Raw genomic sequence first — 17,066 nt, 5'->3', positions numbered from 1 at the left:
TCCCTGAATGATCAAATTCTTAATATTATATATATTATGTATATTCAGTTTCTAAAATGTCCAAAAGAATACCCAATCCCAACCTGATAGAACATTTTCCAAAAATTTTGAGTTGAAAGAGATTTCCACCTTACCTCTCGAGTTCTGCCTGGCTGCCATGTTCCTCATTTGAGTGCAGCAGTCCCTCAGCTTTTTCCTCAGACTGACTCATAGGACAGTTTATACCTTTACAAAAAAACCAAACCCAACATGCTCCATTATTATCAGGACTTGCTTATAACAGGGTTGTTAAATAATTTAAGGAGATTCATAATGAAGTAATGTTCAAAGGACAGAGTCACACAACAGCCTGTTCTTCCAGCTTCTAGCAGGAGATGCAGGATTCACACAGCTGACAAATGAATATTTTTTTTGCAGTTATAAGACAGTTCAATAAACACGCATGAACACATGACAAAACACATACATTAACACTTAAATACACAAGTGCACTTACATAATCACACATTTGTGCACTGTCTTTATTAAATGTTTTCTTCTTGTACTCCTTGTATTTGTTTTGTTATGCCTATGTGCCTTCAGTAATGAATAAACTCAGTAAACTGATCATCAGGGAATACAGTGAGTGGAGTTTGATGTGCTAATGAAGTGTGAGTGTATGTTTCCTGGACCACAATGTGATCATACCTGGCTTTAGGACTTTTTAGGAGAATACAGGAATTAATCTGACATTCTCTTTTTCGTTACATCACTTCCACTTTCCCACACTGTAAAACTCAATGCTGTAGTCCAATCATCTTTCTGCCCACCTTCTTCAAACCAATTACCCTCCAAGCACCATATTTTAAATCACACCGCTCATCTTTGATTTGCCCTTGCATGAACCTATGTGCAACCCACCTCCCCACCACTCGCAAGTCATTTCATCCAAGCCTCCATCTTATTTTCACCACCACCAGAGGGTACCAGAGGGTCCTGCCTCGATTTACGAGCCAAAGAATTTCATTATGAGTAAATGTGGCTACACTGTTTATCTGTACATGACAATAAAACTTGAAACTTGAAACTTGATTCCTATCACCGCTGAGATTTCACTCTGTGACGAGCCATCGGAGTCTAATCAATTCTTTATTCAATTCCTTCTAATTATCTGGCCTTACTGAACTGCCAGCTGCTGGAATCAATATTATTTGCCAGTCAAAGTCGTCATTGTTGCGACTGTTTGAATACAGTTTGAATTAATACGTTTCATTCCATCATCATCTGATTAAGATAGACAGGTATGACTGAGAGATATGATTGTAAATAATCGTGATGCTCAAAAGAGGGAGGTGAAAAGAGAGCAGGATAAGTACAGTGCCAGGGCTTTGGAACTGAGCAGTTGTTACTGACTTTGCTAAGTGCAAAACCTGAAAAATTATGTTCTGATGGGTGAGTAGTTTGTGTTGTTGCTCAGTATTTCATACTCTATTTCAACATTTTATTTCTGTTAAAAGCTGAATTCGTGTAAACTTAGTCATCTAATCGATTTCGGCATCGACGAGAATGAGTAGGCTTTGTATCAAAAGATATTCTGATAAAGCTTTACCCCAAAAATTCAGTTACAGCTATACAAAAATACTTTTTTGTTTTTATCAGTTCAATTTTGTTTCATTTATATAGTGTCAAATCGCAACAACAGTCGCATTAAGACTTTTTTTATTGTAAGGTTAGCGTTGATCTTAGTTTCTAGTGTCCTTCTCCATGGAGTGTACTGCTCCTGCTCCTAATTAAGGTCGTAATACTGCATTCACATTTTCTTGTAGACTTTGTATTTATTTATATAGCACTTTTCAAAACAGATCAAAATAGAGATACAATGTGCTTCACAGTTCAAATAAAAGCCACACATTGAAGGTAAGTGTACATGTTAAAACCATAAAGGCACATAAACAGACACATAATCAGTCATACTGAGGCTTGGTATGACTGATTTAATTAATGTTTGTTTAAGGTCTAAAATCTTCAAAAGTTGATTCTGTTCATCTGGACGTAGCATTTTGTGGGAGAAACGTTTCGTCACTCATCCAAGTGTTCTTTAGGTGGGCTGGTTTAGGTCATTATGCAAATATACTGTTTATAAGATTGGGGAAACCTGCAGTCAGCTGAGACTGAAGAAGTCACTTGGATGAGTGACGAAACGTTTCTCCCACTGAAAACGCTACGTCCAGATAAACAGAATCAGCTTTTGGAGATTTACTTACCCGGATGATTGAGCATGCATAGAGATGAAATTTCTAAAATACACATCATTTTTATTTCCAATTATTTCATTTTAACATATTATATGTTAAATATTTTATATATATATATATATATATATATATATATATATATATATATATATATATATATATATATATATATATATATATATATATATATATATATATATATATATATACATGGGCAGATTATGATACAGCTGACAGTTTTGGAGATGGTGATTGTCATTAATGACAACAATTTATGTGTAAAGAATAAAAATTTAAAACAAGTGCCTATAAACTGTTAACACACAACCTATTGAACCTGCCAGACTGTTTCATGTTGTAACCTTTTAAACTCATAGAGTTCTGCCAGAAAGTGAAACTGAAATCGTGACCGCATTTGCCAGTTCCTATCATCTCACCACAAAGACATGTTCTGCAAGAAAAGAATATGCTGAAGAAGTCACATACTGCTTGAAAAAGTGTACTGTGTAACCAGTCAAGTGTTTGCCTTATATGGGATTATTTTGAAGCTTCTGGAAACTTATGTGACCCCTTCTGCTTATTCTTTATTCTTAATTCTTTAATCTTACAAAGATGAGGAATTTTATCCTGGTTGCTTTGACATTTCACCTTCTGGTGATCACAGTAGTAGAGATTAACGCTGATGTAAGTAACTTCTTACTTTTTTATTTCTGTTTTGTATAAACTGAATCATATGTCACACTGAAACCATATTTATTTGTGTAAGACTGCCAGTGTAACATGTAAAATGCTTTTTTTTAAAAAGACTGGCAGAAAACTTCTGATGGAACAAAAAAACTAATACTTTTGCAAACTGCATCAGTAGAAAGTATTCACAGTTTTACTTTTATAAACTTCACTGTGTTTAAATTTTGTTTTAAAAAAAATCCCTTCAGTGTGCATTCAGTGTCCCTTAAGGATCCTGTAAATCAACAATTTTAAAAATTAATAGTAGCATCATCTGTTGAGGTGCGTTGTGGCAGTAGGGACAATGGTGACAATTGACCTTGGATAAAAATGCAAATGTCTAAATACTTTTAGAAGTCACTGTTTACAGTTGAGAAGTCTTATGTTTGAGTAAGTATTAAGAAAGTACCAGATCTGGACACCTGCCATTTTTTCAGTGATATTCCACAAAAGCTTTGTTGCACATCCTGACCTCTAATCTTTCAGTTTACTTTACTGGAATAACAACAAATAAATGTAAACCTAACCCATGCTATTGTTGCAGTGCTGTTGTTATTGTATTTTACTGGATGTATAAAAAATGTATTATTATTAAGCATTTTAAAACATTCATTCAAGTCTTTTATTATTTGTAGACAAAATATTGCTGTTTTTTGTTGTTATGCCTTCAATATCTGGTGGTAAAACCATTTTTCTATTTTCAGCACACATTTGGAGACATAATTTAATTTCCAAGGGGATGTGCCAGAATGAAAAAAGCTTACAAACACTTTGCTGTTTATGTGGGTACAAAGAATTTATTTGGCCAAGCAGAAGACAAGGACATATTTCACCGCATAAGTATGTATTATTTGAGCTGAAACTATTTGAGAAGTACAGTAATCAGTTGATACTGAAACACATAAATGTTAAGATAATGTAAAAATTCTTTGTGAATGCATGTCATCATATTCTAAATTATTAACTAATACGAATTACTACCAACCAACTATCCGATCATGTTTGGCTGGCTGATTTTGGAGTTTTAGTTGACATAACACGCTGAACATGCTGAACACGAGCCTTCAGGGGCTAAATGCTGTGGTAAGCCAACTGTATTCACACATCAAAGCTTTTGGGACTAAACTGCTACTTTTCCAAAGACACCTGTCACAAACGCAGCCCAATATCACACATTTCCCATCGCTGCAGGAAGTAATGACCAGTTTTTCACAGACCAATATCAGTACACAAATGAGGAGGTATGTAGCAGACATCTCTTCTCTGGCTGAGGAGTTTCAACACCGCTTTCGGGATTTTGCAGCTGTTAGGAGATCATGTTTTTTTCCTCTCCTTTGTCCGTGGACCCTGATGACACTCCTGACCATCTGCAACTGGAGCTCATTGAGCTGCAGTGTGACACCGAGTAACGCAGTCGGAATGCTCGGTGTTTATCCTGCTTGTTGGTTTAAACTTGAAAACACATCCATTTTTGTTTTTGATATCTGATTCAAAATAAAATAACATATTGTAGTTTTTTGGGGATTTTTGATGGTCAATTAAAAAACTAATAAACGAGTGAAAGGAGTTTGCAAAGAAAAGCGTCTGGACTTCTTTAAGTTGCTTGAAGACGTTTCACCTCTCATCCGAGAAGCTTCTTCAGTTCTAAGGTCAAATGGCCGAGAGTCCCAGATTTAAACCCAGTGGGAGTATCCCCCAAGGAGGGACAAAGGACCCCTGGTGATCCTCTAATCACATGCGCCAAGGTGTGAAAGCGGGTGTGGGACCCTAATCAGCCAGGGTTTCGGGTGAGCTCATTGTGAAACCTGGCCCCACCTTGTCATGTGAATTCCTGAGGTCAGATGGCCCAGGATGTGAGTGGGCGTTAAGGCGTCTGGGGAGGGAACTCAAAACTGGATTATAGATGATGGATATAGAGGCCATCTATGTCCACTGTGAGCGACCATCTTTGAACAGAGGCGGTGGTTTACGACACCAACTGTCTGCCATCTATAATCCAGTTTTGAGTTCCCTCCCCAGACGCCTTAACGCCCACTCACATCCTGGGCCATCTGACCTCAGGAATTCACATGACAAGGTGGGGCCAGGTTTCACAATGAGCTCACCCGAAACCCTGGCTGATTAGGTCCCACACCCGCTTTCACACCTTGGCGCAAGTGATTAGAGGATCACCAGGGGGTCCTTTGTCCCTCCTTGGGGGGATACTCCCACTGGGTTTAAATCTGGGACTCTCAGCCATTTGACCTTAGAACTGAAGAAGCTTCTCGGATGAGAGGTGAAACGTCTTCAAACAACTTAAAGAAGTCCAGACGCTTTTCTTTGCAAACTCCTTTGACTACGATGACCCGGATGACTGAGAACCTTCACAGACATAATAAACGAGTGATGTACGGATTTATATGGCCCACAATGTTTTGTACTTTTGAATAAGTTAACTCTTAATGTTATTTTACTGTTCACGTTTTTTGAATTTAGATGTTTATTTTTTCTTCATTTTATATGTTCTTCAAATACATGATTTTGGTGAAAACGTTTAATAATAAATAAATCAGAATAAAATTTGTGTTTGAAAAAAGGAAAAAAATATTGTAAAATCATTCATTTGCATTTAATGTTAATGGTTCAAAATATTTCAGGCTGAATGGTCGGCCCCCACACATTCTCACCTTCCCAATCTGGCCCTCTTTGTGAAAAGTTTGGACACCCCTGGTGCAGAAGTACAGAAATAGCAGTTACATTTATGGTACAAATGGAAATATGAAAAAAAAAATAATGAAACAAATAAGACAAATAAGGCTTGCTGTCAAATTATTATAACGTATTTCTAACAGTTTCTTCTAATCATTACAGATAAGCCCATTGACGGTAAATACTGTGTTTTCGATTCTCTCACAAATGAGAAAGAACATAAAAAAGAAAATTATCTGGATAACAAGTTGACACCATCAAGTCAAGCTGACATAATTAAACACATCGAAGTCATGAAAGCTGAGGAGAACTGTGGAAAATATAAACTCCTGAACAACAACTGTGAACATCTTGCAACTTACGTGCGTTATGGAAAAGCATTTGTAAAGCAGGTGTGTGACAATAATATTGTATTACTGTGTTTGCTCGTTGCATGATTAAAAGATTTCAAACTGATAACCAGAAGGTAAATAACCCTCCTTTTAACAATGTGTTTCCTTCTTTTCTATTGCAGCCTGGAACCGTGGCAGGCTATTTGCTCCAACTGATTCCAGGAAAACATTACATGGTGCAGATGAAGCAATGAAACACATATCAGATGAAGAAGTCTTAAAAAAATTAGAAGAACTTAACAAAAATTCAGAAGTTGAGGATCAGTGTAATAATGCTGTAATGCTTAAGAGTGTTTTAAGGAATCCCACACTTTTAACCTGTCTTACTTTTCTGTGTTCATTCTTTTACATGACATGAAGTCTTCATTGGAAATAAAACAATGAGCAAGATTCTGTTTTGATTGTGTCAAATTAAAGTGCTTCCATGTCGTTCTTATTTGTCTCATAAATGTGGACCCAGCACAGACTTACTTAGTATGCGGTCCTTTGCTCTTTCCCCCAATGCAATATAGTTCACTACTGTAGACTAAAATCTAAAATGTTATTTAAGGGGGGGGTTAAATAACCTATACTCTGGGACTACTTTGTGGTTTTGTGTCCAATAAAATAACTCACAAGCTAATAATATAACAAACAGTGTAATTAACCTGAAGCTTCACTGAATTTATAAGCACCTTTTTGTCCTTTAATTGCATGTCTTGCATGCATTTAAAGGACAAAAAAGATAAACCAAAGATAACACAAGTAAATAGAAGCAAAGTACAAGTAAATTCATATATTTCTTTATTAGTTCCATTAATGTTCACAAGCCACTGACCAGCCTGCAGGTTTACATGGTTACTCTAGTGGTATGAACCCATGCAGATGTAAGAGTGATACTAATAAGCTCCAGTATACAGCCACTCAAATGACACTAGCACAAACCGAGGTTACTTGTTCTGAACTTTAACACTATGCATTACTTGACAAAAGGTTTTTGGTAAAATGGAATGTTTCAGTGACATTTTGTACAACAATGTGTGTAAAAATACATATGAAGAAAATGCCATTAATATAAGATTTTAAAAGGTGGTGGGTGTCCCTCTGTTGAGTGCTGTCCTCTTCAAATGCTCATGGTGACCTGGATAAACTAAGGAGACAAAGATAATATGCCAAGTGTTACTCTACAACTCTTACACAGTTCTCCAGCAATTATTTTCTTCACTACATCACATTATTATTAGGATGTGTAATAACTTTAATAATGTATCTAATTGTTTCAGTTTTCCAGGCAACTGTTTCTGTTTGGTTAAGGCGTGTTTGCAGCTTCCTGTTGCCACTGTAAGAAAAGGAAATCAATCAATTCATATTTGGTGTTAGTATCTTGCCCAAGGATATTTGGCATGCAGACTAGGGGAAGCCAGGAATCAAACCACCAACCCTCCGATCAGTAGATGACCTGCTCTACCACCTGAGCTACAGCTACCCCGTAGTCTTTGTAGTTTTTAGGAGATTTTTTTTTTTTCTGTAGCAAATAAAACACTGTTGCTTACAGGTTTTCTATACAACCTTAAAATGTGCCAAGATATCTATGTATTTCTAAAACATACTAAATATAAAGACAATCAGCATCACAAATCTGTAGAAAGGATGCCAAGACATCTCAGAAACAGGCACTGACATCCTGTTTTGGAACCATAATATGCAGAACAGTTCTGTGGGATTGCTAAACCCATCTATAGTGAAGAAGTAGCTGATATGTTGCTAAAACAACACAGCAAGAAGTTATTAATTATTTCCATTCAAGAAGGAAAGGCTGAGTGTATAACAGGTGTCAACAACAGTACAGTCAGGATTGTGGCAAGAGGGAATTCACATGGAATACTATTTCCAAGCACAGGGTGGCAGCGTTCATTTCCAACATACTTTAGCCTCACTTGTTCAACTTTAATGCGACTTCCAACTCGAGTGTTTTGGCTGGCAAACTAAAGTTCTGTGATGTCATCAAAACACAGTTTTACATTGTTTGAAAAAAATAGTTATCAGATTTTTGTAATTATTTCAAGTGTTTTTAAGTAATCTATCTGCATAAAAGCTGTATTATGGTAAAAAAGCATATTTAGGTTTAATGAACATATTTACTATATAATGAACATCTATTTCCTTAAACACTGACCAAGGCCTTTATCTGAAATTAGTCTCGAGTCTCGGAGTCTTCATTTCTAATTCTCTTTGTATAATTGGGTATAACAGTTCATGAGTCTTGTTTCCAACACAGGAGCTCTGTTTTTGTAAGAAGGCTTGTTTTTTGTCTGCCTTTCAAACTAACAGCATCACACTGTTAATACAAACTCTACACAAATTTCAAATTAAATACCTTCCAGCGTTTAGTGACAAAATTATAAACTCTGTGTTTATTTTGACACAAGAAAACCCGGCATTAAAATGAACTCTTCAGACAAAGAAGAAACACCTCAGCTGTGAAAACTTACATCGTCATACTGAAATGAGGCGTTGCCAGTTTGGGTTGTGTCCCTCCTTCGAAAATGATCTGAAAAACAAAAACACATTAAAAAAACACATGAGTTTTATTACACAATTTATTTCTTTTGCTTTTCTGTCATTGTGGGTATTCTTTTCTTTTATTGTTTTAACAAAGCTGTATGACCATCTATAAAAACCTCATGAAAGAACATAATTTTATGTTGTCTTCTTAATCCTGTTTACAAAAAAATCAGGCAATATTCAAGGAGCCTAAGAAAGGTCCTCTCTCAATAATATTTATTGCTAGTTTGTCCAGTTTAATGCATTTCTTGACCGACTCACCGGTGAGGGCGCGGAGCCTCACAGCGCAGCTCACAAACTCATCAAAGGGGATTCTGCCGTTCAGACTGTAGCGCTTCATGATGCAGTTCATAGCCTGAGGGCTCAGATTGTAACCTAAATGAACACACATACATTATCTAATGGTCATAGCACTTGGCTAACATCTACTTTATTGCCACTCTAAAACCAATGGCAGTCTGTGCATGTATAGTCCATATATACAGAAATATGCAGGACAAAGTTCAAAGTCCTTTTCCCTTAGAGACCTTCTAGGCAGTCTCTACTGTCCAGAGAAGGGTCAGTATGAACTTTTGTAGAATTTTGCACTAAAATATTTTAACTTTAGATAACATCCTTTCTATTTGATGTATAAGGTTTAGAAAAACTTTGACATGTATTTTTACATCGAACCAGGATGATGGATTCTATCCCTCATCACAGCTAAACTGACTTGTACATATACAGCACCTCTTTGAGATTGGTAAGAAAAGTGGGAATAACTCAAGCAAGCAAAACATGCTACAATGCTCCAGTGGACACCTGACTGTTGTCAAAGTCATAACTTAATTTTAATTTGCTCTTACCCATGGAGTTGATGGCCTGCTGCAACTCATGGCCGTCTATTGTCCCACTCTGGTCCCGGTCAAAGGATGCAAAGGTCCCCCTCCAGCCATTCAGAGCCTGCCACAGGTCCTTGAACTCATTGAAGCCCATAGTGCAGGACAGGTCCCTCTGAGATAGCAGAGTCAGTCAAGGACCCTTAACACATCACCCAAGTTATGGTTTCCTTTTATAACGCACTGTGTCACGTAGTGTTTTTCCATTAGCAACTGTCATCATATCAGTTAATCCACTAAACATGTTTTTTGGATGATTATCTGAAGGATACGTCCAACATATTGATCATCAGTCTGCATGTCTCAAGGCTAAAGGCTGTGGAAAGAAACAAAGATCATAAAGATACAACTGACAACTATGTTTCGATTCATATGGGCAAATATACAAATAGCATTAACTGGGTAATAAGGAGATCACCTTTATTAACAGGTATGACAGACCGATACAAACACTGATTTTAATCTGTATACAAGGTGGTTTAAAGATTGAACAATAGCAAACACTAACTGATCCTCATATGTAACCACAGTTGTGAAGTCACGCAGAAAGAAATGTGAACGAAAGTTGACCAACTACAACAAACCACGTTCTCTTACAACACCTACCTCCCCATGTTTCCTGTCTGTATCAACGGTCACGTACAAAAAGACTTCAAAAGCAGAACTATTATGGGCTGTTCTGTGTTTTTAAGCTATCTCGCTGAATTCATTAACAGTGCAAAACAGTTCTCGAGGTCTCGAGGCACTGAACACAATACCAGTGACACTGGTTAGCACTTAAACTGCTGCTTGCCGAAAAGAGAGTTCCCCTTAATGCTAAATGATTTTTAGAGCAAAGGTTTTTATAACTATGACCAAAAGTCACACCGCAGTACTATTTAACAAGAGGCACAGATATAATTTAGATATAAAATGAAATGACCAAAATCTGTATTGTGTTTGAGGTGCTTTTTAAATTCTAAACAGTCTTTTGCTCTTACGTTGGTATGAGCCAGAGATGCCAGATTGCGTGAGGCAGCGCTGCAGCTCGTCTGCTGAGATCTGTCCATCCTGTCGGGGTTTTATAAAAACACGGCAAAGTGAGATACACAACATGGTTAAGTAACTAACAGCTACTTTACAAAGGTTTAAAGAAGCATGAATGGTCACTACATCAACAGTTCATCACGTCCGAAATTAGTGAAGTGATTTGAGACTGACTTTTGTGCGAGTCTCTTACCTGACCCGCAACAGCTGAAAAATAACCATAGAGAGGATCTTGTTGCTGAAAGTTAGAAAGAAAGAAATTAAAGTCAGCGAGATTTAACTGATTCTTCATATTATTCTGTATTTGTAGATACACTTGGCTACTTGTCATTGAGTTCCATAGAACTCTATGTCCTGCTATGTAAATAACAAACTATACTTTATACAAATTTTACTATTTAAAAAAAGTCTCAATATAAATAAACATATTATTTTATGGAGGTAATTTCCTAAATGCTTTTAAATGAAAACCTTTAAATGAAAATAGATGATTTAGATATTTCACGAAAACAACAGGATCCTGAAGGATATCAATATAATATACTAATAATAGTATACTACACTAGTGTATAATAATACACATATAATAGACATTATCTGTCTGTTCATGGGCTTTTTTACCCACCAACTCCTCCTAAACACTTATTTATTTTAAGTTATTAGTTAAGGAACCAAATATGACACTTTTTAGCCTTTAGCATTAAGGCAGGGGTGTCAAACTCAAATACACAGTGGGCCAAAATTCAAAACTGGAACAAAGTCGCGGGCTAACGTTAATATTTATTGAAATATATTTATTCCTCCAGATATAAGAATGAATCTTTTCTTATGGACTCAAACACATTTTGCTGAAAAACTGAATATGGAACAAGCAAAGCTTAATACTAAACAATATATATATTAGCTGTATAATACCAGTAGGCCAGCTCTAATAGTAATTTGGTATGGCTTCGCGGGCCAGAGTTTGACACCTATGCATTAAGGTTATATATAAAGGGCTTTATCAGTTAGTATGACATCATCATGTTGCCTAACAATGGACTAAAATGTTTTTAGCAAAGGAATTTTAGCATAAAGGCAGGTGTGGCTCAGGTGAAGTGGATGGTCTAGCGATCGGAAGGTTGTTGGATTGTTCCTGGCTCCTCTAGTCCATGTGTTGAAAAATCTTGGGGTAATACCCCGAAATGCCCTCAATGTATTGGAGTGTGACTGTGTTAGATAAAAGTGCTGTTTGAATGTGTGTCTGTCAACCAACAGTTCAATCATCTAATTACTTCAGCTGTAAAAGTGACACACCTAACAGGAGTTAGGTTATGTAGGTTACCAACCTCCAGTTTCAGTCATTTTAAATCAGCAGGCAAAATCAATCATGACTGGGTGAAAAGCTTTCTATCAGATCTCCTGAGAGAAACTAAAATGTAACCACAGGGTTTATAAACCAAAACCCATCTAGCTGATCATTTCACAATCCTGTTTGCCACTTAAAAGGCTTGAAATGATTCAGTGTATTTTCTAATTTGCGTGGCTGCTTTCTGAGGCCTCATTGAAGAAGATGTGCCATCCTTCTCCAGCACCATTATTTCTGTCATTAACAGACACTGTAATCTAAATAACAGATGTATAGATAAATATAAGCTGCACAACACATCTGGATGCAATCATTACAAGAGACTGTCAAAGGGTTTGAAGTCCAAATTTGTTATATAATTAGTATAATTATTAGTATAATTCTAACTGCTTTCGACTACACTGTGAACAAACTGCTATCTGCTCTGATGAGGTGTGGCAGCTTCAGATGTGCTATGGTTAGGATTTTAGAAACAATAATCAGGTTAAAATATGATCTACTATGAGCTTATTAAATCCTATTTGATGCTACTTAAAGTAAAATGTGATAATATAAGAATCATGGGTATTTGGGTGATTAACACTGTTGCCTCACATCAAGAACATCCTGAGTTTGACTCCACCACCTGGTGAGGGGCTTTCTGTGTGGGGTTTGCATGTTCTCTCCGTGTTTGCATGTTTTTTTTTTCCGATTTCCTCCCCACAACCCAGAGACATCCAGTTAGTGGGGTTACGTCAAATGGTTAATATAAATTTGCTAATAGGTGTGAATGTGAGTGCGAATGGTTGCCGGCTACTACCCGGACAGGCTGCCGACCTGTCCGGGTAGTAGCCCGCCTCTCGCCTTTGGTACCTGGGATAGGCTCCAGCCCCCCGCGACCCTCATAAGGATAAGCGGAAGCGAATAGATGGCTGTGTATTTGCAACACAAATACCTACATCATCTTATACTCTAAGTACCTTTTAAGTAAAAACACCACTTTTGCTTGACTGCGGAATGCATCCTTTATGCAGTCATTAGTTAGTACGAATATAAAACACACAAATACTGCTCGAGTTTCGTTTTAAAGCCGAAAAAATTCTTTAAGATACTTTGAAGCCAAATATATTGTCAAAATGTTTGCATGTTATTTCAAATGGAAACCTTTATGTAAAGACGGAATTTCTCTCAAACCGTCCAACTTCCGGACTGGTTGGAAAAGATGCCCATCCCGGGACGAAGGTCGGTTGACGGATTATGACTGTAAAACCGTTTCATCACAATTTAGCGGTTTCTTACCATTCCTGGAAATCCACCAGGGCCAGCGCCGTATCCGGGAAAAGCCATCTTATTCCTGTTACAAAACGAAATAAACGTAAGAATAGTAACGACTCAGAGCAAAACAAATCTAGCGACTGAGGGCGTGTCTGGTGATGTACGCAGGAAAACACCGAGAAGTGAGGTTATAAAGTGCCGTGAAGTACAATGAAGCACAGATCTAAATGTGAACTTACCTGATATAAAAAGTACGACCTCGGTGAATAAAACTGTGAAGCCTCGGAGGGGCAAATGTCCACTTTCCTCAGTGCGAGCCACCACATTAAGTTCTGATTGGTAGGGAGAGGACATGTGACCTCTAATTGACCAATATGAGCAAGAGGGCTGGCTGTAAAAGTGAAACCATTCTGCAGTAAATTAATGGATTAAAAAATGTACATCATGTATATCAGTCAATACTTCAGTTTTAAAGCGGTTAACCACCATCCTCGAATTATTTCTAATCATAATTTTCCGGTAAAAGCCTTTAGTCACATTTTACTATCCATGAGCTGCTGTACAAAGCTTTTACGTACATAATATTGCACATTTTATGATGCAAAGTGTCGTGATCTTTGTATTATTTCTGGTTATGTTGTTATTATTCTCTTTCTTCTTTTGTCTGTTTTTGAATGTTGATTGCTGGGGTTTTGTTGTTATTCACACTTCTTGTTTTGCCAGTGGTTTCCTCTCTGCGACTGACTCCTGTGGTCGCCTCTGTCTGCATCTCTTTGTATGTGTTAGTTTCATTCTGGCCCCTCATTCAGTTCACATATTGTTAAATTTTAAAGCTTAAATCGTCATGGATTTTTCTGTGTTGTTATTAATCCCATGTTTTGTTATTTCCCCACCCTCCCTAAGGGTTTTCTCGTTTCTCTTTTTTGTCTCCTCTGTCCTCTGGTCTCATGCTCATGACCCAGAATCAATCATTGAGCTCTGTTTACCAAAATCTTGATTCCTTAAATGCATCTGGAGGACAGAGGAGCAGGAAGAGATATTAAACGGGAAAAAAAAAAATAGGAATGAGGAATGAGAGAAATTAAGTTTAGTTTATCCTCCTGCCCTCCTAGTGTGCTTGCTGTCTTTGTTTTCTGGATTTATCTTTTAGCTTAGCTGACATGATTTGTTTTTGTCTGTTTTTTTTTTGCAGTACTTTGTTCATGAGATTGAAGTGTTTGCATCAGTAAGTATCCTCAAGACCACAAATGAATCAGGAGAAATGTATTGATAGAAAAAGTTGTTAATGGTTTATAAAGTATAAAGCTACCATGATAATGCCCTGGAGATTTTAAATTCCACTTTAAATTGCTTAAGACATACAGAATGATGTTTTTTTCTTTTTACTTATAGTTTTTCCTGTGATAAATCCTTATAATCTTTCCTTATGTTGGCCCTTCCTTAACGATAACCACTTAAGTAAAAATAAATTCTCAGATGTTACTATTTAAAAAATGACTGGATCTGCCAAAAAGAAATAATTTTATTCCTGAAAGCTAGGTACAAAACTAAGAAGTTGATTTTATTTATTCATTTATTTATGCTTTGGCTATTGCAGTCACAGTGATTAAAATACAGGACTGATCCTTTAATGTAAGGCATTACATCAGAGGCAGAAACAAAGAGCCCAATCAGCTTCTTCTCTCAAGGGGCTCATACAGTCATTTCCTCTGCTTCCACCTCCAGTCCAGAGAAAACCCAATCAGAGGCTTCATCGTTTGTTTAGGAGGCAGAAAGGCAATCTGTTTCACCGCTTTAACCACACGCGTCAGTGGACGGTGCTGAAGTTAGAGCTGGGATGCACAGACTTAGTCATGAATGCTGGAATTGGTCACCCAGACCTTCTCTGTGTCTTCATCCTCAGCACTCAGGGAACCTTGTTGCTGTCATGGTGAGCCACCAAGAAGAAGAGGAGGAGGATAAAGAAACAGGAGAACTTCCAGCTGTATGTTGCTATAGTACAGGTAGGTCTGAGATGTCAGGTTTTTGCAGCTGTAAATGCAGCAGGACAGGTTAAAAACGGGAAACATAACAAAAAAGTAGGCACTAAAAAGTGCATAAAAAGCATATCTAATTATTAAATGACATCATACAGAACCTTACTCATTGAGAGCAAATCTACATGGAATGTATGACAAACATAATATTTTTTAAAAAGAAAAAAAAGAAAAAATAGAAAATGCATGTGTGTTCAGTTGATCACAATGCCATTTAAAAAACTGAACGATATCACACATACTGTCTGGCCTAGACTAATAAAAAGGATGTCCTGTTGTGTTTAGATATATGAACTGATAATAAAATAATAGAAATATCAGTAAGGATCCAAATCATCATTGTGTAGGTTTATTTCCCAAGAGGAGAGCTAAACAAGAACACATGCTCAATTTTTTTTCTGTCCTTAGCTGCCACATTATGTAACAAAAGTCACATTTATATCCAAGTAGATCTCAAATCACTTATTTCTGAAGAATGAGTTTGCAAAGACTTACTGTTGGTAGCGTGACTGCTTTCACCACTGGAGTAAATGGTATAAATTACAAATCTTAACAAATTTAATCCTATTTAATGTTGTTTTTTTGTTTGTGAAACCCCACACTCCCTGCTATTTCTGTATATTTGTTGTGTGTGTATGTGTGTGTGGGAATGTGTGCCAGTATACTGATGACTGCTGATGGTTTTAGTCCAAACCCAGCAGGTCTAATCAGCAGGTGGAGGAAACAGATGGTTCAGACATATGATTCAGCCATGACGTGTAACTCTAAGCCACCCCCTGCATTAATCAGCCATGGATATTTTGGTTGTTGTTTAGTGTAATGTATAGCTCGACCTCAGCCACTGATTGGTCAAGTTAACTTTGTATCTCACATATATTCTCACATATATTTCTTCAGGATGTGATGACGTTATCAGTCAGTCTGCTGTTGCTCAGTGGTCCATATACGAGCCTCAGGTCCACTCAGGGATCCCCAGCAGCACAGGCCTGTGTCAGCATGACGTGGGTGCTCCTTTGCAGCAAATAACAGTGATTGAAGCTGAGCAAGGAGATGTATTCCAGCATTTCATGGGTTGTCAGTGCTGGGGAGGTCCAGGGATGGAAACCCAGAGATGTGTTTATAGACAGAGGGAACAAGATGTTTTGGGTCACTGCTCATCAGGATCTCCATTTATCTACTGTGGAGGTGAGACTACACCTAGTTTCTAGGGTCTTTTCTTTAATGATATCCTTTCCTTTACCTTAGCAATTGTGGTATTCAATGTACTGAACTAAGATGTTCCATTGGGGTGTTTAAAGCTGAGATTGCTGTTGTCATTCAGCCAACACACATATATTTATGCAGGCATCCAATTGATACATATCAAAAATGTTCTTGTATTTGATTCAAGCCGTGAGGAGGAACGTGATCGTTGGAGTGGAGGTTGTAGAGGAGGTTGCAGTTGAAGACACTCTGGAAGTAATGTAAGTATTTAATAATTATTATATCATGTACCAACATCATTACCGCAAATAAAGTAACTGTTTCTATATTATTTTGCACAACATATACTTGTACACCTCATAACTTTTTTGTCTAACACATAAATACAGCGCAGTTTGTACAAACATACTACATGTTGTTGAAAACGTTGGTTGCTTGTGTTTCTCTTCCCAGAACAGAGGATATTTATGCAGATGATCTGCTGGATCCAGATACACAAGAAAACCAGCCGTACCCCACATGAAGCCGGAGTGCCTTTCAGTGTTTCTCAGTTTCACTGTACACCCTGTAAATAAAATTTAATTCACAGTCAGACGACAAATTTTAATAAAATGCAGTTGTATGTATTATGAAGATGCAGGGCTGAAAAGCTTACCTGGTGTTAACATGTCTCCAAAGCTTAGGGAGTCAATGGCATTCTTCTAAGAAATGCCATCATTTGGTGTTATAGTAACAAA

The 17,066-nt window shown here is 37.1% G+C and overlaps 1 protein-coding gene across 1 annotated transcript; it reads right to left on the bottom strand.

Annotated features, from left to right (window-relative positions):
- Nucleotides 1-6,806: 6,806 nt before the first annotated feature.
- On the bottom strand, nucleotides 6,807-13,460 carry sri (sorcin). The gene is made up of 9 exons (XM_031745954.2): nucleotides 13,330-13,460; nucleotides 13,115-13,169; nucleotides 10,682-10,726; nucleotides 10,443-10,512; nucleotides 9,735-9,778; nucleotides 9,430-9,577; nucleotides 8,846-8,959; nucleotides 8,512-8,570; nucleotides 6,807-7,169 (listed from the first exon to the last, which is right to left on the bottom strand). Exons 2-9 carry the CDS (start codon nucleotides 13,160-13,162, stop codon nucleotides 7,143-7,145), a joined length of 555 nt encoding a protein of 184 aa, XP_031601814.1. The 5' UTR covers nucleotides 13,163-13,169; nucleotides 13,330-13,460; the 3' UTR covers nucleotides 6,807-7,142.
- Nucleotides 13,461-17,066: the final 3,606 nt, after the last annotated feature.

This window comes from Oreochromis aureus, linkage group 11, assembly GCF_013358895.1.
Source record: "Oreochromis aureus strain Israel breed Guangdong linkage group 11, ZZ_aureus, whole genome shotgun sequence".
NCBI lineage: Eukaryota > Metazoa > Chordata > Actinopteri > Cichliformes > Cichlidae > Oreochromis > Oreochromis aureus.
The sequence above is the reverse complement of the archived record's forward strand: the minus strand, read 5'-3'. Positions and strand labels throughout refer to the sequence as shown.